Source organism: Trichomycterus rosablanca, chromosome 3 (assembly GCF_030014385.1).
Source record: "Trichomycterus rosablanca isolate fTriRos1 chromosome 3, fTriRos1.hap1, whole genome shotgun sequence".
NCBI lineage: Eukaryota > Metazoa > Chordata > Actinopteri > Siluriformes > Trichomycteridae > Trichomycterus > Trichomycterus rosablanca.
In genome coordinates this window covers 46,096,363-46,124,323 of record NC_085990.1, presented here as the reverse complement: position 1 = coordinate 46,124,323, position 27,961 = coordinate 46,096,363, and the positions used below count along the sequence as shown (strand labels likewise).

The following is a 27,961-nucleotide window of genomic DNA, read 5'->3' as shown; positions in this document are numbered from 1 at the left end:
CAGCATGTGTCTACTGTTATAAAACAGACTGTACAGTAGTGGTGGGCGGATCGATCCAAATATCGATATTATCGATACCAACATTGGTATTGGTATCGGATCGATACTAGTGTGATGGGATCAATACTTTAGTTTTACTTTTTCTCCGCTACATTCAGCACGTTTCTCCCATTTCGCCAGAAAGTTAAGACCATGTCTGTACAGACTCGCTCCTCTCACATCTTACATGCTCACCTCGCTCCTCCCCTCCTGTAAACTATACATAGGTGAAGTACGGATGCACCTTATGCACTTTGTGCAGCCTACGCACATGAATCGGTGCATGTAGTGAGGTTGTTATTCTGTGTTTTGGTGAATAAGTGCTCTTTTCTTTTGTCTTTGTGCTTATAAAGGACACATGTATTCGGTCACTATTAAAAATTTACTAATTTATTCACCCAGCAAACACAACTATGTGGTATGAGTTAGCCGCTTGGTGGTGATACGCCCTGATGGTAACGTTGTGAGAAAGTATAGCACCAGAAACAAGAAATCGGACCGCTTTAAACAACTGAATTGATCTACAACCCTTCTGAAAGCAGTTACTTACAAAAAAAGTATGTATTACAGTAATACACTTAAAGGTCATGAAAATTCATTCAGATTTAGCAATTTAAGGATGCATCTACCTTAATTATTAAAAAGTATCGGTATCGGATCGATATCGGCGATACTAGCCCTGTATTTACTTGGTATCGGACACCACTACTGTACAGTCGTTGTTTCTCCACAACAGAGAGCGGCGGTAAACACCTCATACATTCATATAGTCTCTTAAGTAAGGAAGGATGTGTTCAAAATGGTTTCTTGTTCCCTATTCCCTACAAAGTGAAAAGAAAATAATGAGTGCTTTGCGTCCTACAGGCTATACTGTTTTAACCTGTGTTTATTACAGCTCGTTTTGTAATTCCATATGTGCGCTAGATAATATAAAAAAAGTATTATTATTTTTTTAAAGCACGAGTTATGCAATATCGAGGCTCCTTAATCTAGTTCACTATGTAGGGATTAGCTTGTGATTTCGGACAAGCACCGCGAGTGCTTGAGAAAGATGGCTGCCTCCGTGTACTGAGAGGACGTCTGTGTATGATTAATTCTGCTAAATGCACGTTTAATTTTTGTAAACAAAATGCTTTTAAAAAACAGTCTGAACTCGACAGCGGCGGCTTTGCGAGCGTGGAATGTATTTACAGGGTTAAAACAGGGCAGCGTCCAGTCAGCAAAGCTGCAGTACCGGCCGTGCATGGCGAGTGGACGATGCTATGGTGACCTGACCTGGATACGAAGGAGTGCATTGACATGTATGTTTATTTATGTTTATATTATAAAAATCCTAATATTAATGTACTCTTTATTTAATGTAACTAGTTATGTCACCAACGCATTAAGCTCATTTAGCTAGCCTGCTAGTAATTCTAGTAACTAGCCTGTTAGTAATGCTAGTAAACAATTCTATATGTTTAGCTGTTGTGTCTAATCAATATTCAGTTAAAACACTCCAAACACATTTGTTTCATTTTAGAAAACAAGTGACTTAGTTTGATAAATTAAAATAACTACAATAAACCACTTTGCTGTGCTGGATTTATACATTTCCTTTATTTACCGCTATGTGGCGCCATTTGTTACTTTAAACTGTAAATGTCGTGCCCAACGAATAACATCAACTTTGCAATAATAATCATTATTATTAATAACTTCATATCATGTAATAGTTATTATGTTAAGTTCATATATAGTTCAGTATATATATTCATTATATAATACTAATATTAGTGATAATGATTATTATTATATATTAATGCTATCGTTTAATAATTATGGCGGCACGGTGGCTAAGTGGGTAGCACTGTCGCCTCACAGCGAGAAGGTCCTGGGTTCGATCCCCGGGTGGGGCGGTCCAGGTCCTTTCTGTGCGGAGTTTGCATGTTCTCCCCGTGTCTGCGTGGGTTTCCTCCGGGTGCTCCGGTTTCCTCCCACGGTCCAAAGACATGCCGCTAGGCTAATTGGAGACACTGAATTGTCCCATAGTTACCTAGCCGCTGGGATGCACAGACCGGATATATAGGGAGGGTCGTGTCAGGAAGGGCATCCGGCGTAAAACTGTGCCAAATCCCGCCGCCGACCCCTAACGGGAAGAAGCCGACCCCGTAACCGAAAAACAGGACGAAGGCTGAGGAAGAAGAAGATATCATTTAATAATTATTAAATATTATAGTATAATAATAGAATTCATTAATAATATAAATAATATATAATCATCATTTTGCCTGTTCGCTCCTTGTGGAGCAAAGGGCCGCAAATGCACCCCTTCCAGCGGACCCTGTTCTGCGTGTCCCTCCTCAGCTGGCTCCATGACAGGCTGGATTTCTTGCCTTGCCTCGCCCTCGACTGATCTTCTCCACGTCTGTTTTGGCCTCCCCACTCTGCATTTCCCCTGTGGGTTCCAGTCCAGGGCTTGTCTTGTGACATTACCAGCTGGTTTGTGTAGGGTATGGCCAATCCAACCCCGCTTCTGTTTCTTCACGTCCTGGCTGATGGAGTTCTGGCTGGTTCTTGCCCACAGGTCGTTACTAAGGATCTTCTCAGGCCAGTTGATATTGAGGATGTGGCGCAGGCATCTGTTACTAAAGGTCTGAAGCTTGTTGGTGATGGTGTTTGTCACTCGAATTAATATACTATAATACTATTATATAGTAATTATAATATATTATTACGTTTAAATTATATAGCGCATTCCACATATCCAAGGATGTTTTACAAAGTAAATATTAGCAGAAAGAACACATAGCAACATGAAAAAAAAAAAACACAAGTAAGCTAAGACATGGAAAAAGAAGATTATTGTGCAGTACAGTTTTTAGCTGACCTTTGAATACAGAGATGGAACAGTCGCAAAGAGCTCCAGAGACCTGCCACCCACAGACAAACACAGTCTAAACCGGGGGACAGCTAGAAGGCCCATGCCAGAGGATCTAAGGGAGCGTTTGGGACAGTAAGGGTGAAGAAGTGCAAAGAGGTAGGCAGGGGCGAGGCCATGATGGGCTTTAAAAGTAACTGAAAAGTACGCAGAATTATTTAGTATTTGATACAGGAGGCTATTGGAAGCCAATGAAACTGATGGAGGATGGGAGTGATGTGGCTAGACAGCTTAGTAGATTTGAGGACTCTGCTTTCAGAATTTTGATTGAAAAAAAAAATATATGTATATATATATATATAGAGAGAGAGAGAGAGACTTTTAACAATCCTTTATTATGTCTGTCAGTTTTGCATTTTATTAACTTTCATAATAGTTCAATACAAAAAATAAAAAGATGAGAATAAAAGCAAGCAGGCCAGCCACTGTAGTCCTTTAAAATATAGTCATACTTCTCATATAAGCTCAGGTGCGAAAAAGAGTTCACCTTCCTCCACCGAGCACACCACATCTCCATCACACCATACCATCCGGAAAGAGTCCAGGTCATGCATACTTTTGTAAAAAATAAAATCTATCTTCACCCTGGCTTTGACCAGTTTGGAGAAGATTACAGTAACCTCTTGGTCTATATTGTGTGTTATTTTATTCTTTCTGCTTGTGTAAATCGAGAGAGAGACAGAGACAGAGACAGAGAGACTGGGTATATCTGTTGTACTGGGTATGTCTGTATAAGCTTTGGGCAGTTTATCTCATTCTTTATGGCAGATCCTTTCAATCTTTGTCGGACTGGATTGCTGGATTGCTGGATTGCTATCGTATGTGAACTGCCATTTTTAGGTCCCTCCACAGAAATTCTATACGGTTTAAGTCTACTTGGGACACTGCTTTAGTGAAGGACCTAGAAGCAGGATGTCCTTGGATGCTGTTGGCTTTGTTGGGATTAACTTTAAGATGATTGTGCTTTAAGGGTCTTGCATAGTGCAGCAGTAAAACACGCTAGCACACCAGAACTGACATCTTAAACTGGCAAGTTTGGATCTTAGCTCTGCTACCGGCAGGTTGGGCGGGAATGCCGGTGGGGATTTTTTATAATTGCTGCAATAATGACTTCTGCTGGCTGATCTGCTGACCTCTGCATGTGACCGATCTCCATATGTATCACGCCTATACGGATGAAAAAGTAGTGGTCAGCTATTGCACACGTGTTGGAGGGGGCACGTGTTAAGGCCTTACTTGCTAAGGAATTAAGGTCTGCAGCAGTAAAGATAGCGAAATGCGATCAGGTAATTGGAAATGACTAAATTAAGATGAAAACTGTGAAAAAAAGATATTTGTGCTTTGGTCTAGACAACAATAACTACACAACATAATGGAGTAAATGATTTATAATGGTTTAGCAAATCACAACCATGTTAGTGTAAAAGATAGTGATAATAATAATCAAAAGATGATGATCATCATATTGTATACACAAGGTAATATTGGTAGGATAACTAAGTGATTACATGAATGCATTCTTTACAATATCAAATATTATGATCTGTACAGTTCTGTGTTAACATGCTATATAATACAGAATGCTTAATGTCTACAATAATGCTTTTGGCAGAAGTTCCGTTCAGAGTGAAATGCTAGTCAGTGGTGATGTGAGAACTCTTGTATGTGGGTGTAGAAAGGATGTGGGCTACCAACTCATATTTTACCACCATCCCCCCTTCATGACATGCTTTTCCTTTTTCATTTCTCAGGCAATTTTGTCAGCTCTGGTCTTTAAACCTGCTTTTTACTGCGTTTGCTTATTTGGCTTAATGTTGGCCTAGTTTGATTGACATTTAGAATATGCTTATAATATGAAACATAATTAGATTTGTGTTTTTGCTGTAGATGTATAATAAATGTGTTGATTGATTGAATGTTAAAGAATAATCGGGGTGTGACAAAAATTGCTAAATAAATGATTGCTTATTAGTAGTGGGGGTAGTAACAGTAGAAATAACTGTCAGCATTAGAGAAATATAAACATCTTTAGGTTTCTTCTGTAAAAGATCTTTTTTTATACTGGTGCATTATATTTAAAGGTGTTTTTTTTAGCATTTTCAGCTTTATGATTTATGTGCTTTGATCTTATTTTGTTTCACTGCATTTAACAATGTAGTTTCACAACATTCACTAGTATTTCTACATTATTTGTGGGACAGTTGTAGCCTAGTGGTTAAGGTACTGGACTAGTAAACAAAAGATCGCTGGCTCAAGCCCCACCACTGCCAGGTTGCCACTGTTGGGTCCTTGAAAAAGGCCCTTAACCCTCAATTGCTTAGAAAATATACTGTCACAGTACTGTAAGTCGCTTTGGATAAAGGCATCTGTTAAAATGTCGAAAATGTTAAATATATAAATACATAGATATTAGATGGAAGATTGACTTTTTACACGCATTTATGGATTTTATTTTGTTTATATCTATAAAATTGCAGTTTTTGCCCTTTAATCTGCACTTAATCCATAATGACAAAATGGAACATTAATTGAAAAGCAAAACACTTTAAATCTTTTTTTTATTATTTACACAGATATTCAGACCATTTGCTGTGGCAATTTTAAATTGTGGTCAGGTGCATCTTGTTTCTTTATTTTTAGGATGTATCTAGAGCTATATGGCAGTCCACATGCTGTTTTTTTGAATTAATTGTACATGTACACCAGGGCGGCACGGTGGCTAAGTGGGTAGCACTGTCGCCTCACAGCAAGAAGGTCCTGGGTTCGATCCCCAGGTGGGGCGGTCCGGGTCCTTTCTGTGTGGAGTTTGCATGTTCTCCCCGTGTCCATGTGGGTTTCCTGCGGGTGCTCCGGTTTCCTCCCACAGTCCAAAGACATGCAAGTGAGGTGAATTGGAGATGCTAAATTGTCCATGACTGTGTTCAATATAACTGATGAACCTTGTGTAATGAGTAATAATGAGTAACTACCATTCCTGTCATGATTGTAACCAAAGTGTAAAACATGACGTTAAAATCCTAATAAACACACAAACAAACATGTACACCATAATCTATAAGGGCTCGCAATTTATAATGCATTTTCAGGACTTTAGATCATAAACATAGATATATTCTGGACTAGTGATTAGAGGGTTGCTGGTAAAGCCCCAACACCAGCAAGTTGCCACTGTTGGGCCTCTAAACAGGGCCCCTAACCCTCAACTGCCTAAATCGTATTCAGTCATAATTGTAAGTTGGATAAAAGCATCTGCTAAATGCCTGAAATGCTAATGTTAGTATGGCTGATTTGATGTAGTAATGTGTAAAAATGGCAAAAGATTCTCATTCAGATGAAATCCATAAAACAAGGTCTAAATACTTTTTTGAATCCAGTTTAAATAAATGTGTTGAGTGATTGGATTTACATGTTCTCAGGCTTATGATGAACTTGTTTTGGTCTCATTTTATGAACAGTTTTAGTTTCATTGTATTTGTTACGTATTTAATTTTACATTATTTGTATTATTAACAACAATAACATTTTGACCAATGCTAATTTAAGTTTTATGGTGATTTTTCAGGTAATGAATCAGTCACAAACCTGCAAGTAAGACAGTATGCGCGAGCAGTACGAAAAAAGCAAGGTCTGTATGAGTATTATAAAACAGTTTCATGTTTTTAATATGTTGTCTGTTTGAATTTGTGCTCGGCCTTCTGACCTGTTTCCGTTTACAAACAGAATTTCAGAGTCAGCTGCAAGACCTGCCGCCAACAATGCTGAAACTTGATTATGCTTCTGTTCCACTTGCTCATACGTAAGTTGCCACTCTTTACTTTCTGATTCATCTTGGCACTGAACTGTTATTTTGTTCATTTTAGGCCAAAACTATGTGGACACCTAAACATTACATCCATATATGCTTAAATCTTTTGTTCCTTATTCACCTCTAACAGAATTCACAATTCTGGAAGTGTTTATTTACAAGTGTTTTAAATTACTGATGTTGATACTGCTGCCAGTAGGGCATAGCTCACAATTGGTGTTGCAGAGAAACGAAGGGTATTGAATTGGGTTTGTGGTCTTCATTCAACAGGCTAGTTATGTTCTTGACACTAGCTTTAGGAAACCATTTTATTATGGATCTCATACTGTTATTGCTTCTATGTATTTCTAATTGATAATTTGATCAACTGACTTGCTTGAATGATGGGATTGTATAGCAGTGTCAAGTTGAAAGGCACTGAGCTTCCAAACAAGAAAGAAGAAAGAATTTTGTTGTAGTGTACACGTGTATATGTATATATGACATAAAGGCATTCTACTGTATTTCTGTTTGCTATTGTAATTAGTTAGTACTGCTATGTGCAAAGGCAATACTTATCAATAGCTTTCTGTAACAAACACTTGAACTCAGTAATTAGAATAAGTCCACATTCTTTTTCTGTCTTACACAAATTCTGTTGTATGTTTTCAGAGTCGATGATGTGGTCAAGAAGCTTCTCTCACTGGAGCTTGCAAGCCATGTAGGATTCTTTACTTTTTTATTTTAATTTATTTTATTTATGCATTGTCTCCCATTTTTTTTTCTCCCTTTGTAGCGTGTCCAATTGCCCGATTGCATCATGCTTCCTCTCCACCAATGCCGATCCCTGCTCTGATTGAGGAGAACTAAGCTAACCCACGCCCCCTCCGAAACGTGGGCAGCATGCCGTATGCATCTTATCACCTACACTTTGACGAGTGCAGTGCAGCTCAGCGTTGTGTAAGGAGAGACACACCCTGAGAGCACTCTTTTCTCATCTCTGTGCAAGTGCCATCAATCAGCCAGCAGAGGTCGTAACTGCACCAGTTATGAGAGAGAGAGACCCCATCCGTCTTAGTCCCGTCCATTTCTGAACAACAGGCCAATAGTTGTTCCTTAGCCGGCAGCCAGAGCTGAGATTCGATATGATGTATTCGAGATCCCAGCTCTGGTTCCAGCATGTGATTTTACTGCTGCACCACCTGAGCTTAATATGTTTAATAAAACTCTCACAGAACATTCATTTAACATAAAAACTATTTCACTTTATGTTCAGAGTGAGAGACTGCGCTTGAAAGAAGAACAGCTAATTGCGAAGGTCCAGAGACGTGAAAATGACCGAACTTCAGCTGAAGTGAAGGGTAAGTTCCTCTTTTGTCCATGTGAGATAATCAGAGCTTTAACCACTTGGCAACCTCAGACCTTAACACAGACTGACACGGTTTAATGGACTTTCCTGGTGTCTGTTTTAGTGGCTATTTTGACGGCACGGATCCGCAATTTCCAGGAGCATTTGCAGAAGCACCCTAAGGTATAAAACAGAATGAGTATGAGCTGTGTATTATGCTCAGATAAATGCAGACCTGTTTCCAAACAACAAAGGTGTGATATCACGTCGCATCGTCTGTGTCATTTACAACTTTAGTGAGAAACAGGATATCCTGTTCACACACGAAGCAAAATGTACATATTAAACTTATTGAGCTTTTTGTAGTTTGTTACTCATATTGCAGCTATTTAATGTTTCTTGCTCACCAATTTTATATTCCTTTATATTATGCCAGGACAAAGCTAACAAAAGGTGGATGCTGATGAGCATTGACCGTAGAAAGAAAATGCTCAAGTTCCTGAGGAGGACACGCTATGACGCTTTTGAGAAGGTCTGTGCTGAGCTGGGCATCACATACACCTTCCCTCCAGAGTACTACAGACGAGCCACTCGACGCTGGCTTGCTAAGAAGGCCCTATGCATCAAGGTAGCACACCAAGTTGAATTTCTTCCTTTAAGGTTGTGTTTATACTTGTAGTTCAACTCGCTTGGTCAAGACTAAACAAGAAAATTATACAGTGTTACATTTAGTCCTGGTTTGCTTAGCATTCACATTTAAACACATTTACAGTCAAACAAAAGTAAATAAATAAAAACTGGGTTTAATTTAGTCAAAGTCAAAGTGAACTTTGTCATTCAGACTATACAGCTAGGAGTGCACAGCTGAACGAGATTGCGTTTCCCAAGCTCCAATGTGCAGAATATAAAACAAGAAGAAAAAGAGCATATACAAGACAAAATATACATTAAGTTTTAAAAAAAAGATATACATTCAGTAAAAAATTTAAAAATTAAAAAAGCACTATTGCACATACATTGTAAACAGACATAAAATACACGTTAAGTAAAGTAAAAAATATATACACACCAGTAGGAAATATTGCACATAATTTATAGTGATGAGGTACCGGTGTAATAAATAAATAAAAAATGGCATGGTGTTAAACAGAATATAATAAAGAGTAGCAGCATGGTGTAGGTATTTAAATCTTAATAAATATATGTGGTTAGAAAGTCCGTAAGTGTGAGCAGGTACATTATGTTTGCTGTTACAGGGAGTTGAGTAATCTGGTGGCTTGTGGAAAAAAGCTCTTGCTGAGTCTGGTGGTCCTGCATCGCGTGCTGCGGTAGCGTTTGCCAGAGGGCAAGAGACTGAACAGTCCATAGGCCGGGTGTGTGGGGTCACCAATTATCGTGGTGGCTCTTCTGAGGCAGCGTGACTGGTATAGTTCTTGTATGGAAGGGAGTGAGGTTCTGATGATCTTCTCCGCCGTCCTCACTACTCTCTGAAGGGATTTCTGGTCTGAGGCTGTACAATTTCCATACCAGACTGGGAGGCTGTTGGTGAGAATGTTCTCCATAGCACCTTTATAGAAAGTTGTGAGGATCGGAGGGGGAAGGTTTGCTCTTCTCATCCGTCGCAGGAAGTGAAGACGTTGTTGTGCCCGCTTGACAAGGGAGGTGGTGTGTGTAGTCCATGTCAGGTCGTTTGTGAGGTGCACCCCCAGAAACTTGGTGCTTCTGACTGACTCCACAGCGTTTCCATGGATTGTAAGCGGTGCATGTACCATGTGTTTCCTCCTGAAGTCAACAGTGATTTCCTTTGTTTTGTTGACATTCAGTGACAGGTTGTTGCTTTCACACCAGACAACGAGTTGGTTTACTTCCTCTCTGTAGGCCGAGTCATCGTCGTTGCTGATAAGGCCCACCACTGTTGTGTCGTCCGCGAACTTTATGATGTGGTTCGAGTTGAATTTGGCACAGCAGTCATGTGTCATCAGGGTAAACAGCAGAGGACTCAAGACACAGCCCTGGGGAACCCCAGTGCTCATGATGATAGTTTGAGAGGTGTTTTTTCCAACCTTTACTGTCTGGGGTCTGTCAGTGAGGAAGTCCAATAACCAGTTACACAGTGGGGTTTCGATGCCTACTGGTCCAAGTTTTCTCACCAGGTGCTGGGGGATTACTGTATTGAACGCTGAACTGAAGTCGATAAAGAGCATCCGCACATAACTGTTCTTATTCTCCAGATGGTCCAGGCTCAGGTGTAGTGCTGCTGATATGGCATCATCAGTGGAGCGGTTAGGGCGGTATGCAAATTGAAGTTGGTCGAAAGTTGCAGGGAGTCTGGATGTAATGTGGTCTTTTACCAGTTTTTCAAAGCACTTCATCATGATGGGAGTGAGTGCTATAGGGCGGTAGTCGTTAAGTGTCCGTGCTGGTGACTTCTTTGGTAGTGGTACAATAGTGGTGGTCTTGAAGCATGGTGGCACGATAGCTTGTCTCAGGGAGATGTTATGAATGTCTGTAAGGACATGTGCCAAACCTTATTTGGGTTTTACATTTACATTTGCGCCATTTAGCAGATGCCTTTAATCCAAAGCGACTTACAATTATGATTTTGGGCGGCACGGTGGCTAAGTGGGTAGCACTGTCACCTCACAGCAAGAAGGTCCTGGGTTCGATCCCAAGGTGGGGCGGTCCAGGTTCTTTCTGTTTGGAGTTTGCATGTTCTCCCCGTGTCTGTGTGGGTTTCCTCCAGGTGCTCCGGTTTCCTCCCACAGTCCAAAGACATGCAAGTGAGGTGAATTGGAGACAATAAATTGTCCAAGACTGTGTTTGATATAAACTTGTGAACTGATGAACCTTGTGTAATGAGTAACTACCGTTCCTGTCATGAATGTAACCAAAGTGTAAAACATGACGTTAATTATGATTAAATACAGTTTGAGCAATTGAGGGTTAAGGGCCTTGCTCAAGAGCTTTACAGTGGTAACCTATTGGCATTTGGGCTTGAAACAGCAATCTTCCAATTACTAATCCAGTACCTTAACCGCTGAGCTACCACTGCCTTTCCACTGGGTTGTGTATACTAGCTGGTATTTTTACCATTTGGAAACACAGCAGGAGGTGGGAAAATGGATAAAGGAGTAAAAAAACAGCACCAAAAATTCCTGTGCTGCACACACCAAAGAATGTACTCTGTTCTCTCGCGGTGTGTTTAATGAATATATCGCATATAGTGCATATTGTGACGTCACATATAGTGTATAGTTCACTTAGATGCTTTTTATTTGTATTGTGTTTATACTTGAAACCAGTCTCACCAGCATTTGTTTAAAAATGGACCGAGACCATCCGGCTGAGGCAATCTCTCTATCAGCTCTCTATCACTGTGTGTGAACTTTTCAACACCTCGATCTAAGCGCTTGCAGACTCAAGAAAAATATCTAGCATGCTAAATATCTGGACCTGTCGGCAAGTCAAAACCATGTAGTGTAAAAGGTGTTGCGATCAGGTTGTGATTGTCTGCAGATCAGCTGATCCTTGCTGGCCGCGTAGCCAAATCCTCTCCTCCAATCAGATTTATTTTCTGTTGACGTGTATTCTTGAACACGGTATCATTAAACACCTCATCACTTCTTGCATGTGTTTTCGTGACAAACATAGTTTGGGAGACCAGTCAGACTCATCTGAGAATCCTTCTGCTGATAGTTGGTGTAGTGTGTGACCTCCTATCGCCGATCAGTCATGTAGTGTGAAAACCACACCCCGATTACAAGAGATCAAGTTGTTTATAGTGTGAATTGTACAGCGATCTGAACTCGTGTAGTGTGAACTTAGCATTATTACCAGAGCTCGAAAGGAAGCATTTATACTTACTGTAACGAGCTGCACTAATAAAGCAATTGCACCAAGGTTCGTTTTACTCAAACTAAAACTGACAAGTATAAACACAACCTAAAAGTGAGCTTTAGTGCTAAAATGCTGCAAAATACACTGGTCTATTATTTTGATAGTTGCTCTTGTAATTACAAATACATAAGCCAAGGGTTAATAAAATAAGGTATTTTAACTGGTTGATTCAGTTATTTAGCTATTGCATACAGGTGCATAAAATTAAACATTTAGCTATACAAAATCTATATACAGTGTTTAGCCTAATTACATTACAGGGTACTTTTGAATGAAATTAGGTCAAAGTTCTGCCAGGTTAGAGATGTGGTGGTCAGCTACTGCTGATGGGAATTGGAACAGCGCAACTGCAAAGCAACAAAGCAAACAAGCTCATCATCGAGTGTCCTTTCCTTTATTGCAACACTTACTAATGAGTTCTAGAAGCAACATTAATACAAGAACTGTTCACAGTGTGTCAGCTGTAGTTGTGTAAAGCACTTTGCCATTGCACTCTAAATCAAAGAGACTACCAAAATGAAAGACCCCCTCTTCAGTATACTGACAGCCCCAAAGTTATGTACTAGTTGTACCTATAAAAAGGTTTCTTTTTTTCTCGAGTGGCTCAGTGGTAAAACACACTAGCACCCCAGAGCTGACATTTGGACTCACAAGTTTCAATCTCAACTCCGCTACGGGCAGACCAGATGCCTATATGTGGACAATGATTTGCTAGCTCGTCCAAGGGTGGGATTGCAGAGGGGATTCCTCATAACTACTGGCTGATCGATGGCGTTTGCACAGAGATGGGGGATACTGCAGCTCACAGTGTGACTATACACTATACAGATTTCCATATGAACTTGCCTCGTGAAGGTGAAAAGAAGCAGCCGGCTACTTCACACGTGTTTGAGAGAGTGGAGGTCTGCAGCAGTAGAGGTGAAATAACATTGGGCGATTGGATAAGACTAGATTGGGAGAGAAAAAATCTAAGAAAATGCTTTATTAAAGTGTTTTTAATATATAGTTTATAGTAGTAGTAATATAGAAGTTACCAAAGAGTGTAAAACATGACATTAAAATCCAAATAAATAAACAAACAAACAAACAAACCAAAGAGTAGCCTGTTATAGCAGCAAACACAGGGATAGGGATCTTTCTCAGACAAATTGTATAGCCCTATAGTGTGTTTCCAAATATATTGTGTTTACTATTGTTTGTTGTTTTATTTGTAGTACCCCATGTCTGTGTGGGTTTCCTCTGGGAGCTCCCACAGTCCAAATACATACAAGTGAGGTACAGGGGTTGGACAAAATAACTGAAACACCTGTCATTTTAGTGTGGTAGGTTTCATGGCTAAATTGGACCAGTCTGGTGGCCAGTCTTCATTAATTGCACATTGCACCAGTAAGAGCAGAGTGTGAAGGTTCAATTAGCAGGGTAAGAGCACAGTTTTGCTCAAAATATTGCAATGCACACAACATTATGGGTGACATACCAGAGTTCAAAAGAGGACAAATTGTTGGTGCACGTCTTGCTGGCGCATCTGTGACCAAGACAGCAAGTCTTTGTGATGTATCAAGAGCCACGGTATCCAGGGTAATGTCAGCATACCACCAAGAAGGACAAACCACATCCAACAGGATTAACTGTGGACGCAAGAGGAAGCTGTCTGAAAGGAATGTTCGGGTGCTAACCCGGATTGTATCCAAAAAACATAAAACCACGGCTGCCCAAATCACGGCAGAATTAAATGTGCACCTCAACTCTCCTGTTTCCACCAGAACTGTCCGTCGGGAGCTCCACAGGGTCAACAACACTGCCGGGCTGCTATAGCCAAACCTTTGGTCACTCGTGCCAATGCCAAACGTCGGTTTCAATGGTGCAAGGAGCGCAAATCTTGGGCTGTGGACAATGTGAAACATGTATTGTTCTCTGATGAGTCCACCTTTACTGTTTTCCCCACATCCGGGAGAGTTACGGTGTGGAGAAGCCCCAAAGAAGCGTACCACCCAGACTGTTGCATGCCCAGAGTGAAGCATGGAGGTGGATCAGTGATGGTTTGGGCTGCCATATCATGGCATTCCCTTGGCCCAATACTTGTGCTAGATGGGCGCGTCACTGCCAAGGACTACCGAACCATTCTGGAGGACCATGTGCATCCAATGGCGGTGCCGTGTATCAGGATGACAATGCACCAATACACACAGCAAGACTGGTGAAAGATTGGTTTGATGAACATGAAAGTGAAGTTGAACATCTCCCATGGCCTGCACAGTCACCAGATCTAAATATTATTGAGCCACTTTGGGGTGTTTTGGAGAAGCGAGTCAGGAAACGTTTTCCTCCACCAGCATCACGTAGTGACCTGACCACTATCCTGCAAGAAGAATGGCTTAAAATCCCTCTGACCACTGTGCAGGACTTGTATATGTCATTTCCAAGACGAATTGACGCTGTATTGGCCGCAAAAGGAGGCCCTACACCATACTAATAAATTATTGTGGTCTAAAACCAGGTGTTTCAGTTATTTTGTCCAACCCCTGTAGATTGGAGATACAAAATTGTCCATGACTGTGTTTGACATTGAACTTGTGAACTGATGAATCTTGTGTAATGAGTAACTACAGTTTCTGTCATGAATGTAACCAAAGTGTGTAAAACATGACGTTAAAATCCTAGTAAAGAAATAAATAAGTTATTTGTAGTATTTTTAGTTTTGATTGATTTAAAAAATTGGGACCGTAAGATAAGTGGGACCATAGGAAAAATATTAATAAAAACGACAGACCAAACAGTACAACCAATTAACCTCTACGTCACCTTTTCTGTTGACGTTTTGTAATTGTTCATGAAGTGAAATTGTGAAAGGACGTTTTCCCTGTTCTTGCTTCATCTTCTTGCTCTTGTAACATTCAGAATGTGGCTTGGTGAACAAACAGGGACGTCCCTGAAAAAGGCAAGGTCTAGATGGCAGCTTACACTGATCAGCCATAACATTAAAACCACCTCCTTGTTTCTACACTCACTGTCCATTTCATATCAGCTCCACTTACCATATAGAAGCACTTTAAAGTTCTACAATTACTGACTGTAGTCCATCTATTTCTCTGCATACCTTTTTAGCCTGCTATCACCCTGTTATTCAATGGTCAGGACCCCCCCACAGGATCATTCTCAGCACTGCAGTGACACTGACGTGGTGGTGTGTTAGTGTGTGTTGTGCTGGTATGAGTGGATCAGACACAGCAGCGCTGCTGGAGTTTTTAAATACCGTGTCCACTCACTGTCCACTCTATTAGACACTCCTACCTAGTTGGTCCACCTTGTAGATGTAAAGTCAGAGACGATCGCTCATGTATTGCTGCTGTTTGAGTTGGTCATCTTCTAGACCTTCATCAGTGGTCACAGGACGCTGCCCATGGGACACAGTTGGCTGGATGATTTTGGTTGGTGGACTATTCTCAGTCCAGCAGTGACAGTGAGGTGTTTAAAAACTCCAGCAGCGCTGCCGTGTCTGATCCACTCATACCAGCACAACACACACCAACACACCACCACCATGTCAGTGTCACTGCAGTGCTGAGAATGATCCACCACCCAAATAATACTTGCTCTGTGGTGGTCCTGGGAGAGTCCTGACCATTGAAGAACAGCATGAAAGTATGCAGAGAAACAGATGGACTACAGTCAGTATTTGTAGAACTACAAAGTGCTCATATATGGTAAGTGGAGCTGATGAAATGGGCAGTGAGTGTAGAAACAAGGAGGTGGTTTTAATGTTATGGCTGATCGGTGTATGTTGCTCCAAAATCTGTTTGTGCCCATCAGTTCCCCATGTCACTGGCACTAATAAACCCCCATACCTTGACAGACGCTGACCTTTTAACAACTGTGTTGGTAACAATTGAGATCCTTTTCCTCTTTAACTAGGAGAACACAATAGTGCAGTCATCCCCACTCATCAGTACTGTGTGTTAGTTTTTTTTTTTTATGTAGGAATTTAGTGTGTAATAGTATAGAGCTGCACATGTAAATGTCAGTATTTCTAATAAAAAAGGATACAGATATTTTGTGTTGTGGTACAGTATAATAGTGAGGTGCTACTGATTACATTAACTAATGTTGTTAAAGATTAGCTTTGAGATACCGGCTACATTTTATTACTCGATTGGTCTGTTTTAAACTCCATCTTGTAATAAACTTTATGCTACTGACTTTATTATTTGTAACGTGCATTGTAAATGTTAAACTAGCTGTAGATATTAAATTTATGGTCATGCAACTTTTCTACATAACTGCCATGTTTGCTGTTAAGAATTGTTTTTTTTTTATTATTATTATTAATTCAGTAGACCTTGTCATCCTTGTTTGAATAATATTTGGTATCACTTGTATTAACTAGGGCTGGCACCGATCCGATACTCTGTATCTGTATCGGTCCGATATTGGCCCAAATCACTGGATCGGATATCAGAAGGAAAAAAAACGTGTAATCCGATCCAATACTATTGCTTAATGTAAATAACACTTAATGTAAATAAGGCCATTGTTTGTGTGTAAAGCAAATAACACACAATGATACGTTCCAACAGAGTGCCATTTATTACCACTCACGCTTGAGGACATCATTATCATGTGCCACTGATCTACAACTCATCCGCAACAGCCGTTCAGAAATGAAAACACACTGATCTACTTAAACATTTAGCATTTTAAAAATCATCATCTACTGCCACATCTAAACACACTGTTTAAACACAATAATTGCTTTATAAATGATAAATCACTCACCTGAGATAAAGAAAATCTATCTTGTCCCAGCCTGGAGATATCTCACATCCTTAACGATTAATCCATTAGTGTAATGTAATAAAACAAACTACACTGTTGCCCGTTTAGCCACAGACGTCCTCTTCAAAATCCAGCAGGGATTTTTAATTAGCGCGCTTTAGTTTTTAATAATCTAAAAACGTGACCGAACTTTAATGGAAAATCTCAACCAAGCACTGCATCAATTCTAATTGGTCCATCACGTTCGATTGACATCCACATCTTCCAATTGTAGACACTTTTGTTAAACAAGCCAAAAATGCTGCTAAATGTTCTGAAAATAAAAACAGCAGTTTTGTATGAGTGTGATGTTGTAGGTTCTGTATTTATTTATTTTATTTTTTTAATATTTTAATAGTTTATTTAACAGGGACAATACAGATAAACATTGTTATATAAAATGCACCAGATGTATTGTATAAAAGGCTTCTAGCATATGCTAATTTTCAGCCCGTCCCTGGTTAGGCTTTTATAACAAAATAGTATAAAATGTAAATACATATAATACATAAAACAACATACTGATTTAAGCGATTACATTTGTGATGAGTCCATCTTTATATCTGTTTATCAACTAATACAGTGTTCACAAGTTTGTTTCTGTTCAAACCATTGCTTTACCTTTATATTAATACCTTTATATTATATCTGTAGAATATTTGTTTCACAGTCTGAGCATTGTTATTTAGATAGCTACAGTAGTTTAACCATGGTGCATTGAGACATGTAATTACTGCTTAGTTGTTTGAGAGGAGAAATGATGGTATCGGATTGGTATCGGTATCGGCAGATACTCAATTTGCAGTATCAGTATCGGACCGATAAAAGGTGGTATTGAGCCAGCCCTAGTATTAACATTTTGGATCCTTACTTTTGTTTCTGTTTTAGGTTTTCAAAGAAGTGCAGAAGCAAAAAGCAGAGAAGAGGAATAAAATGAATCCAGCTCTGGCTCAGAAGAGTAAGAGCACCAGCTCAGATCCTACAGACACACAGACAACTGAAGTATAATAACGTTCAACTAAATGGTTCAACCACATGGTGATCACCAACCGAAACTGCAGCTGCGGAACTTACAACAGAACTGAACACTCATGATTACAACATCTGATGTTCCGTGTTTTAAATTTTACATATTTCACTCTGTGTTTCTTCTTTCTATACTGAAATTCTGGTCAATAAATTAAACGCACAGTGAGCAATGTCTTATTCAACTGTTTTGTTTATCTAATCATGTGGTCTATACCAGATGCTGCATTAGACACACACACTTTCATATCTTGTAAATGAGGAAGCTACCCCACTCTGTGATATTTGCCAAATACCTATTTCTGTCAAACATATACTGACTGAATACTAAATACTTACAGGAAGGACAATATATAGCAATACCGTTTAACCAAGCCAGAAGAGAAAGAATCCTTAATTTCTTGAAAATAATTGGTCTAAAAGAACGCAACTAAAAAACAACCTACTAAAACAACACTTGACGATATCAAGTGACTGATATAAAAATGATGTGAATATAAGCATTGAGTAAGCACGGCATACAACATCTAAATACAACCCCAAATCAGAAGAAGTTGGGACAGAATGAAAAATGCAAATAAAATAAAAATGCAGTGTTCCTTACATTTACTTTGACTTTTATTTGATTGCAGACAGTTTGAACCCAAAATATTTCATGTTTTATCTGCTCAACTTCATTTCATTTGTTAATATACAGGGGCAATTTAGGGCTAGTATTGAGGTGAAAAAATGAAATATCAATGTGATTCCAAACAGGTGATGTCAACGGGTGATTGTAATCATGGTTTGGTACAAAAGCAGCATCCAGGAAAGGCTGAGCCTTTGATGAGCAAAGATGATCGGAGGATCTCCAGTTTGTCAACAAATGTGTGAGAAAATGATTGCAATGTTTAAAAACAACCTCAAAGAAAGATTGGAAGGGATTTGCATATTTCTCCCTCTACAGTGCCTAATATCATTAAACTATTCAAGGAATCGGGAGGAATTTCAGTGCGAAAAGGCCAAGGGCGCAAGCTTAAGCTGAACGCCCGTGATTATAAATCCCAGTCTCAGACGACACTGCATCAAGAACCGCCACTCAACAATAGCTGATATAACCACATGGGCCACTTAAAACTTTACTGTGCAAAAAAGAAGCCTTATGTTAACCATGTCCAGAAGTGGCATCGACTTCTCTGGGCTCAGAGGCATCTAGGATGGACAATCACACAGTGGAAACGTATTGTGGTCAGATGAATCAGCATTCCAGGTCTTTTTTGGAATAAATGGACTCAGTGTGCTCCGGACCAAAGATGAAAAGGACCATCCAGACTGTTATCAGCAACAAGTCCAAATGCCAGGGTCTGTCATGGTATGGGGCTGTGTCAGTGCCCTTGGCAAAGGTCATTCACTTCTGTGATGGCAGCATTAATTCAGAAAAGTACATTGAGATCTTAGAGCAACATGTGCTGCCTTCAAGACGTCATCTTTTCCAGGGACGTCCATGCACTTTTCAACAAGACAATGCAAAACCACATGCTGCACACATTACAAAGGCATGGCTGTGGAAGAAGAGGGTACGGGTACTGGACTGGCCTGCCTGCAGTCCTGACCTGTCCCCAATAGAGAATTTTAAAATGAAAAAATGCGACAATGACGACCCCGTACTGTTACACTTCTTAAGACGTGTTTGCAGTAAGAATGGGACAAAATAAAAGCTGAAACACTAAATCACTTGGCATCCTCTGTGCCTCAGTGTCTATTAAGTGTGGTGAAAAGGAATGGCAACATTACAAAGTGGTAAATGCTTTATTGTCCTTTTCTGGAACGTGTTGCAGGCCTGAAGTGCAGGAATGGATGTTAATTAATAAATGAAATGAAGTTGAGCAGATAAAACATGAAATATCTCAGGTTCATCCTGTCTGCAATCAAATAAAAGTCAAAGTAAATGTAAGAAACTCTGTGTGTTTTTTATTATTTGCATTTTCCATACTGTCTAACTTTTTCTGATTTGGAGTCTAAATAAATACTATATCCTGTAATACACATGGTTACAAAGAATAGGTTTTATCGGACTGACTAATCAGACTGACTAATAAAAGTCTCGAGTTAAGGATAAGCCACGTCTGCAGCCTGATGCATCTGTGGTTGTGGTTAGAAGATGCATCTTGTCTGTTCTCAGTTCAGCGAATTCTGTTTTGTACAAGAAGGGTATGAAAGTGAAATAAATTCAAGGTCAACGTGTCAGATCAGGCTGACGTGTCGGGTCAGAATGCTTTTTTATGACCGAGTTTAAGATTGAGTGACATTTCTCTTTGAGCTTTGATCGTAAGGCTCTCTTGTGACCAAGCCACCGTTAGAGTTGTAAAGAACATCGGAAACATTGCAGGCGTGGATCATTGTGCGGTAGTGTGTCACAACTTCCTTTTGGGTTGAAAGATTCAGATCGAGAGAATCAGAAGAGCAGGTATGAAGCTTTAATCTCCTTGTGTTGTCACATATATAAATGGACATATATATATATATATATAAATTGTAAGTTAGTGTGTGATATGTAGATAGATACATATATACATTATTAAATTGATTATTACGTATTTATAACATTATTTGTAGAAACCCTATTTCCAGAAAAGTTGTGACAATTTGTAACTCTAATGTTTATTTAACTGACAATCGTGTATTGAAAAAATGTCCAAGGTTTTCACTAATTATTGTATTTTGTAAATATAAAAACGTTGAATTTGATGCCTGCAACAAGATGGGACGGGTTTAGTACTAAGTCCCATCACGTTTCCTGTTAATGACACATTTTCATAGTTTGGGAACTGAGGACACTAATTGTCCCAGTTTTGCAAGTGGATTTTTGCTCCATTTTGCTTAATATGAGACTCCAGCTGCTCAACAGTCCTTGGCTGTTGTCTGATTTTACTCATGGTCCACCATACGTTTTAATAGGAGACAGGTCTGGACTTCAGGCAGGCCAGTCAAGCACATGCGTCCTGTTTAAGGATGTGCAGAATGAGGCCTGGCATCATGGACTTTTTGGGAACAGATGTCACCTTGATGGCAGCATGTCTCTAAAATCCCAGTATATGCATTCCTATCAATGGTACCTTCAGACATATGCAAGTCACCCGTGCCATGTCATATGTTGGCTTTTGACCTTTTCATCTTTGCCATGGAGAAATCTATGTCCTTTTCTCCAAAACAAGCTGAAACATGGACTCGTCTGACAACAGTGCACGTGTCCAAGTCTTTCGGCCCATCTGAATATGGCAGTGTTACTGTATTGAAGTGATGTGCAGCATTCTCTTGGTGTAATATTTTATATTGCAGTTTCAGATTGCATTACTTGATGCGGTTGACTGTGTTAGGTTACGACAGTTTTCTGAAGCACACCAGAGCTCATGTAGCTATATTTAACACAGTAGCGTGACTGCCTCTCATGCAGCGTCTTCTGAGAATTCGAAGGTCATGCACATTCAACAGTGGTTTCCAACCTTGCTCTACATGGACTGAGATCTCTAAATATTCCTTAAATCCTTTTACAATATTGGGTACAGTTGATAGTAAAGGAAATACATTTCTTGACATCTGCATAGAGAAACATACTTTTTGCACTTATTGTTTTTTAGATGTCCCAACTTTTCTGGAAATGAGGTTTGTAGATAACCTATAATTTAAATGTCTTCTTTTTTGTGAAAGCATCATCAGAATAAGACAAATCAATGTGTTTATTTGGAGTTACTTTTAAATAGCTATGCTATGAATTGTTAGATTATTTCCAGCATGTATTTGTAAAAGCGTGCTAAGAAAAATACACATTAAATTGACAATATACACCAACCTGGCATAACATTATGACCTCTGACAGGTGAAGTGAATAACACTGATGATCTCTTCATCACAGCACCTGTTAGTGGGTGGGATATATTAGGCAGCAAGTGAATATTTTATCCTCAAAGTTGATGTTAGAAGCAGGAAAAATGGGCAAGCGTAAGGATTCGAGTGAGTTTGATAAGGGCCAAATTGTGATGGCTAGACAACTGGGTCAGAGCATCTCCAAAACTGCAGCTGTTGTGGGGTGTTCCTGGTCTGCAGTGGTCAGTATCTATCAAAAGTGGTCCAAGGAAGGAACAGTGATAAACCGGCGACAGGGTCATGGGTGACAAAGATTCATTGATGCACGTGGGGAGCGAAGGCTGGCATGTGTGGTCCGATCCAACAAATTGCTAAAGAAGTTCATGCTGGTTCTGATAGAAAGGTGTCAGAATACACAGTGCATCACAGTTGCAGGGCTGTTTTGGCAGCAATTAATTTGTCTATGTATGTTACTTGGGTAAATATGGTTGTGCTTTGATAATCTACCATTATTAAAGATTTCTAGTTAGTTATCTAGTAATCTCATGAGTTGATGATGTTCACTACATGTTTGCAAGGATTTGTTTTGGGGGGGGGTACATGCGAAAGGTGAGGCGGCTACTTTTAATTGTCCCTAGGTTTGTGTAAGTAGATGTAATTCTGGACGGCCACTCTGATCCTGATGAGGATGAGGGGATTGTGAAAAATCTTCTAGTAATTTTTGAGATTAGGTGTAAGTGAGATTTAGCAATCTTTTGCTTTCTGATAAATGTTTATGATAATAAAAGTATAACCAGCTTGTTCATTTATGAGCTTAAATGTTGTATGTACTGTAGATTTTTATTCTTTAGGGCTTCAAGCTCTATATGATATTTTTATAAACATTTTTAGTACAGCGAGACAATACATTTTCATCAGTAAAACACTGTTGTCACCTTGTTCTTTATAAAACAGATATTCCAGACCAGTGTAGTACCCCCAGCTGACTGACATGTCCAACCCAGTCACTCAACAGCCAGGAGCCGCCTCCTATGGCACCAACGTACAGACAGGAGAGTGGAGCACGGGTCTCTGCTCCTGCTGCAATGACATGCTCGTCTGTGAGTACTGACAAATACACAAACATACAGTAATATCTCAGTATAAGTGCAAAAAGCAGTAACTTTTATAAATGGTAATAAGTTAGTTTAGTTATGATGGTATAGTTATATGCACAAATATTTACCTAGTTAATAGACATGATACCCTTTAAGTTTGCTGCACAGAGTCAAACTGCCAGTAAAAAATTCAGCACATCATATGTAAATCTTGCTTCATAAAACCCATGGACTGAGTAAAGTTGCAAAAATATATCTGTCGCCTCACAGCAAGACGGTCCTGGGTTTGATTCCCAGGTGGAGTAATCTGGGTCCTTTCTGTGTGGAGCCTGAATGCTCTCCCCGTAATTCGTGTGGGTTTTCTCCAGGTACTCCAGTTTCCTCCCACAGTCCAAAGACATGTAGTCAAGTTAATTGGAAATACAAAATTGCCCTAGCTGTGACTGTGTGTGTGTGTGTGTGTGTGTGTGTGTGTGTGTGTGTGTGTGTGTGTGTGTGTGTTTGCCTTGTGATGGAGTGGCGACCTGTCCACAGTGTTTCCTACCTTTCACCCACCAAATTGCACCCACTATGACCCTGACCAGGATAAAGCGGTAGTAAAACAAGAAATGAATGAATGACTGTTTGGAATTACCTGCATTTCTGCATCGATTGCTAATAAAATGTGGTCTTATTATTATCGAAGTCACAATAACACACAAACACAGCCTAAGCTAGTAACACACAAACTTAAAATTCATGTTTTTTTAATTGTGCGCATTGATTAAACATCCACAGCTCAGTGAGAAAACATAAACTATTGATGTTAATAGCCTGTAGATCCTGTATTAGCAGCAATTACCTCCACCAAATCTTTTCTGTAGCTGCCAATAAGATTTCAGCATTTTAAAACAGCTTTGCAGGTGTCCAGGTGGTGCAGCGTGATATTCCGCTAGCACACCAACGCCGAGATTCTGAACTCCTCGGTTCAAAACTCAGCGTTGCCACCGGTTGGCTGGGCGCTATCTAGCGGGCAGAATTGGCAGTGCCTGCAGCAGACACGTTTCTATGTGGGTGGGGTCTTCAAATGCTGTGTAAGGATCCTGATTAGCAGATAGAGAGGTGCCTGTGCAGAGTGCATAGGTGAAAAAGTGTTCTGCTAAGGGCTGTGCGCAGGTTGGAGGGGGCGTGAGCAGCAATATACCCACCTCGACTGCAATCAGGGATCCCCAGCAGCGGAAGACAGATTGACTATGCTAAACTGGGAGAAAATGGGAGCCAAATAGCCCTAAACCATGATACTCGCTCCGCCATGCTTTACAGTTAGGATAAGGTTTTGGGGTTGGTGAAGTGTTTTTCCCCAAGGTTTATGCTAAAAAGCAATGTGGACCATTCAGGTGGTCATGGACAAACTCAAAGCTGACCACAATAAGGGTTTTGGGACAGTAGCAGCTTTCTCCATTGTGTCCTTCCATGAACACCATTTAAATTGAGTGTTTTTCTAATAGTGGACTAGAGTTCTTTTGCAGTTTGTCTTCAGCAGGATCCCTTGGGTTCCTTCTTACCTCTTTGAAGATTGCCTGCTCTGATTTTGGAGTGTTCTTAACAGGACGAACAACACAATTTTTTTTTTTTATTTGTAGACAGTCTGTCTAACCGTAGATTGATGTACACTGAGATCTTTAGCAACAGCCTTTTTGAGTTTCACACCTTTCTTCAGCACATCTTCTGAAGCCTTCTGCAAGTTGTTTGCCTCAATACATGACTCACACTAACCACTTTTTCTTGAGAAACATTTGTCAGTAACCAAGCTTTGTGTGTTGTAATTTATTGGACAAAATCATAATTTATTGAACAAACCACCTGTGAAACATACATATGCAATCTGATCTCAACTCAAATACCATTCGCCAATTACCTCTTGAAGAAGTAATTAACACAGAGGTCCACTTACTCTCCATGCACTGTGGATGTTTACCTAATGAGCTTAATAAAGACATGAGCAGAACAACTGATTGTGTTTATCTACACTGATCAGCCATGACATTAAAATCACCTTGTTTCTATACACTCACTGTCAATTTTATCAGCTCCACTTACCATATAGAAGCACTTTGTAGTTCTACAATTACTGGCTGTAGTCCATCTGTTTCTCTGCATGCTTTGTTAGCCCCCTTTCATGCTGTTTTCCATGGTCAGGACTCTCCCAGGACCACTACAGAGCAGATATTATTTGGGTGGTGGATCATTCAGAGCACTGCAGTGACACTGACATGGTGGTGGTGTGTTAGTGTGTGTTGTGCTGGTATGAGTGTATCAGACACAGCAGCACTGCTGGAGTTTTTAAATACCGTGTCCACTCACTGTCCACTCTATTAGACACTCCTACCTAGTTGGTCCACCTTGTAGATGTAAAGTCAGAGACGACCGCTCATCTATTGCTGCTGTTTGAGTTGGTCATCCTTTAGACTTTCATCAGCGCTGCTGTGTCTTATCCACTCATACCAGCACAACACACACTAACACACCACCACCACGTCAGTTTCACTGCAGTGCTGAGAATGATCCACCACCCAAATAATACCTGCTCTGTGGTGGTCCTGTGGGGGTCCTGACCATTGAAGAACAGCATGAAAGGGGGCTAACAAAGCATGCAGAGAAACAGATGGACTACAGTCAGTAATTGTAGAACTACAAAGTGCTTCTATATGGTAAGTGGAGCTGATAAAATGGACAGTGAGTGTAAAAACAAGGAGGTGGTTTTAATGTGATATAATTGTAATTTTATTAGTAATAAATTCAGAAATCCAGCTAACTCCAAAGGCTTCAGTTTTAATTCTAAATAGCCTACATAACCAAAACAGAATACTGATAAAGAAAGAACATGATTTAAAGGCAAAATCTGATTTAAAATTGTGTTTTTGTTAAAAGCTGTTGCATTAAAATGAATTTTTTTTTTAATCTTTTCTCTTTCTCCATGACAAGCATTTACTTTTTTCATTCTCTCTTGTTATACAGGTGCCATTGGTTGTCTCTGTCCAATTGCACTGTACTGCTACACAGCAAATAAGTATGGTGAGACTCCATGCCTGGCGTGCGTTCCTGGAGGCATGGCTGCTATGAGGACGCACATGAGACTGACTTATGGCATCCAAGTAAGTGTCATTATTATATGAAATGAAGACTCTAAATCAGAATCAGAATCAGGCTTTATTGGCCAAGTATGCTCACACATACAAGGAATTTGTTTTTGGTTACACAGATGCTTGCAGTGCATGAAAAATACAATACAGACAATCTCAGCTCACAGCTCACTCTCTCCTTAACACACACATTCATACCCGTAAGCATAGAAAACATTGTAAACATTTAGCATGTGCAATTTACATTGTGGTTTCAAAAAGGTGCAGTTTTGTGCAAAATAAAAACTATAGAAAGTAGAAAAATATATAAATAAGAAATGGAAGTAAATGTGAAAATCTTGGCTTACATTTATACATTTAATATAAAGGCTTACATTTTATATGATATTTAATTTTGTACAACATATTTATCAATTTGTGTGACACTCACTAAGTCATTCATCACTCCTACAGGGTACAATATGCAACGATGCCCTGATGACCTTCTGCTGTGGAATTTTTGAGACCTGTCGAATGGCCAGAGAAATTCGTATTAGAAATGGAGAGGCTTAATAATGTTACCACTGTAACAGTACTTTGTAGCAAAGATCTACAGTTACTGCGGACCAGTCTGTATGTCCCTTCAATTTGTTTTATTTTACTGGCTTAAAGAGTTTTAAGGGGTTTTATATTAAATATATATATTGGTTTTAATGACTAAATAGATACTAGATGATGTTATGGCCTGTAAAAATTCAACATACAATCAGCTCTTTGATTTTATGAACCTTACTTCTTTCCTTTTTTAAAATACTGGTAAAATATGTCATAAATGGAAATGGACATGTGTCAAAACATTCTGTAAACTTGTTTCACACATTTCTTTCTTTTAAACAAGTTAATTAAGTTAAATGACATTTTTCTGCATTACCTTGTTTATGTGAACACATTTTACTGCTTTAAAATAAACCCTTTTGGCATATCTAGTTTCATTTCATTGTTATGTTTTTATTCTGCTTTATCCTGGTCACAGTCGCAGCAGGTCTGGCTTTCCCTGAATTGGTGCAATGCAGTAATAAATCCCAGACAGAATGCTAATTCATCACAGGGCCTCAGCCATCTCCCCACTAGACACAGCCAATCATGTCTGTATGTAGACTAGGGATGTAACGATGCACCACAAGATGCCACGATTCGAATCGGTTATTCATTTAAGATGAATCAATATTCACTTTAAACAGCAGAGGGCACTGGCACTATTCACCTCGCCTGGTTGACGGCACTTCACAAAGTTGCCAGGTAGGGGAATTTTCCAGCCAAATTTATTTATGTGAGGATACTTTTTTTATTTGTATTATTCATTTATTTATATAATGTTGGATTTGTTTTATTTGTTTTTTTTACACAATAAGCATTATTTGGCATAGTTTGTACCTACCTCAGAAATAAAAGGGCATTCATTATTTAGATAAATAAAAGATAAGCAGAAATACAGTATTTTATTTATTTTTTTTAAGAGAAATAATAAAAGGAAACTGTCATAATTTGTCTTCAATTTGAAATTGTATCTTGAACCAATTTTCGTAAATCATATCGCATCGTGGGTAGAGTGTATCGTTACATCCCTAATGTAGACACCCGACTGGCTGATACAACCATTGGGAATTTGAACCCTGGATTCCAGTGGTAGCGTGCTATTTTACCACTGCTCCACCCGAGCACCTGACATTTCTTGTTTCCAAAGTTAACTCAACTTTAATTTACTCCAACTTCATCCTTGTCCATAGCCCTTAAACATAGTGCAAGGCAGAAAAGACACTGGTCTATTGCAGACCTCACATACATACTCATACTCACTTACACTTTAAAGTTGCCAATCCACCTGCTGCCATGTTTTGGATTATAAAGATGCAGTGGCTTGTTTTAAGTATTTCAAACTGCCTATAGCTTTCACTTATTCACCTCTAAAATGTAAAGGTCAATGGACATTTCAGTTCAGTTGTTGATGCAGATTTATCAAGGTGAAAAAGATCCCACCACCAGTTCACCAAAAGTGAACCCACTACATCAACCAAAATCAGGAAATATCAAGAT

The 27,961-nt window shown here is 39.5% G+C and overlaps 2 protein-coding genes across 2 annotated transcripts; both read left to right on the top strand.

The window, feature by feature from the left end:
• Nucleotides 1–1,086: 1,086 nt before the first annotated feature.
• mrps15 (mitochondrial ribosomal protein S15) lies at nucleotides 1,087–17,995 on the top strand. The gene is made up of 8 exons (XM_062992165.1): nucleotides 1,087–1,340; nucleotides 6,522–6,584; nucleotides 6,680–6,755; nucleotides 7,416–7,464; nucleotides 8,020–8,104; nucleotides 8,216–8,274; nucleotides 8,528–8,719; nucleotides 17,689–17,995. Exons 1-8 carry the CDS (start codon nucleotides 1,169–1,171, stop codon nucleotides 17,806–17,808), a joined length of 816 nt encoding a protein of 271 aa, XP_062848235.1. The 5' UTR covers nucleotides 1,087–1,168; the 3' UTR covers nucleotides 17,809–17,995.
• A 2,148-nt stretch (nucleotides 17,996–20,143) lies between these two features.
• LOC134310549 (cornifelin-like) lies at nucleotides 20,144–26,841 on the top strand. The gene is made up of 4 exons (XM_062992164.1): nucleotides 20,144–20,272; nucleotides 22,624–22,769; nucleotides 25,764–25,900; nucleotides 26,342–26,841. Exons 2-4 carry the CDS (start codon nucleotides 22,661–22,663, stop codon nucleotides 26,438–26,440), a joined length of 345 nt encoding a protein of 114 aa, XP_062848234.1. The 5' UTR covers nucleotides 20,144–20,272; nucleotides 22,624–22,660; the 3' UTR covers nucleotides 26,441–26,841.
• Nucleotides 26,842–27,961: the final 1,120 nt, after the last annotated feature.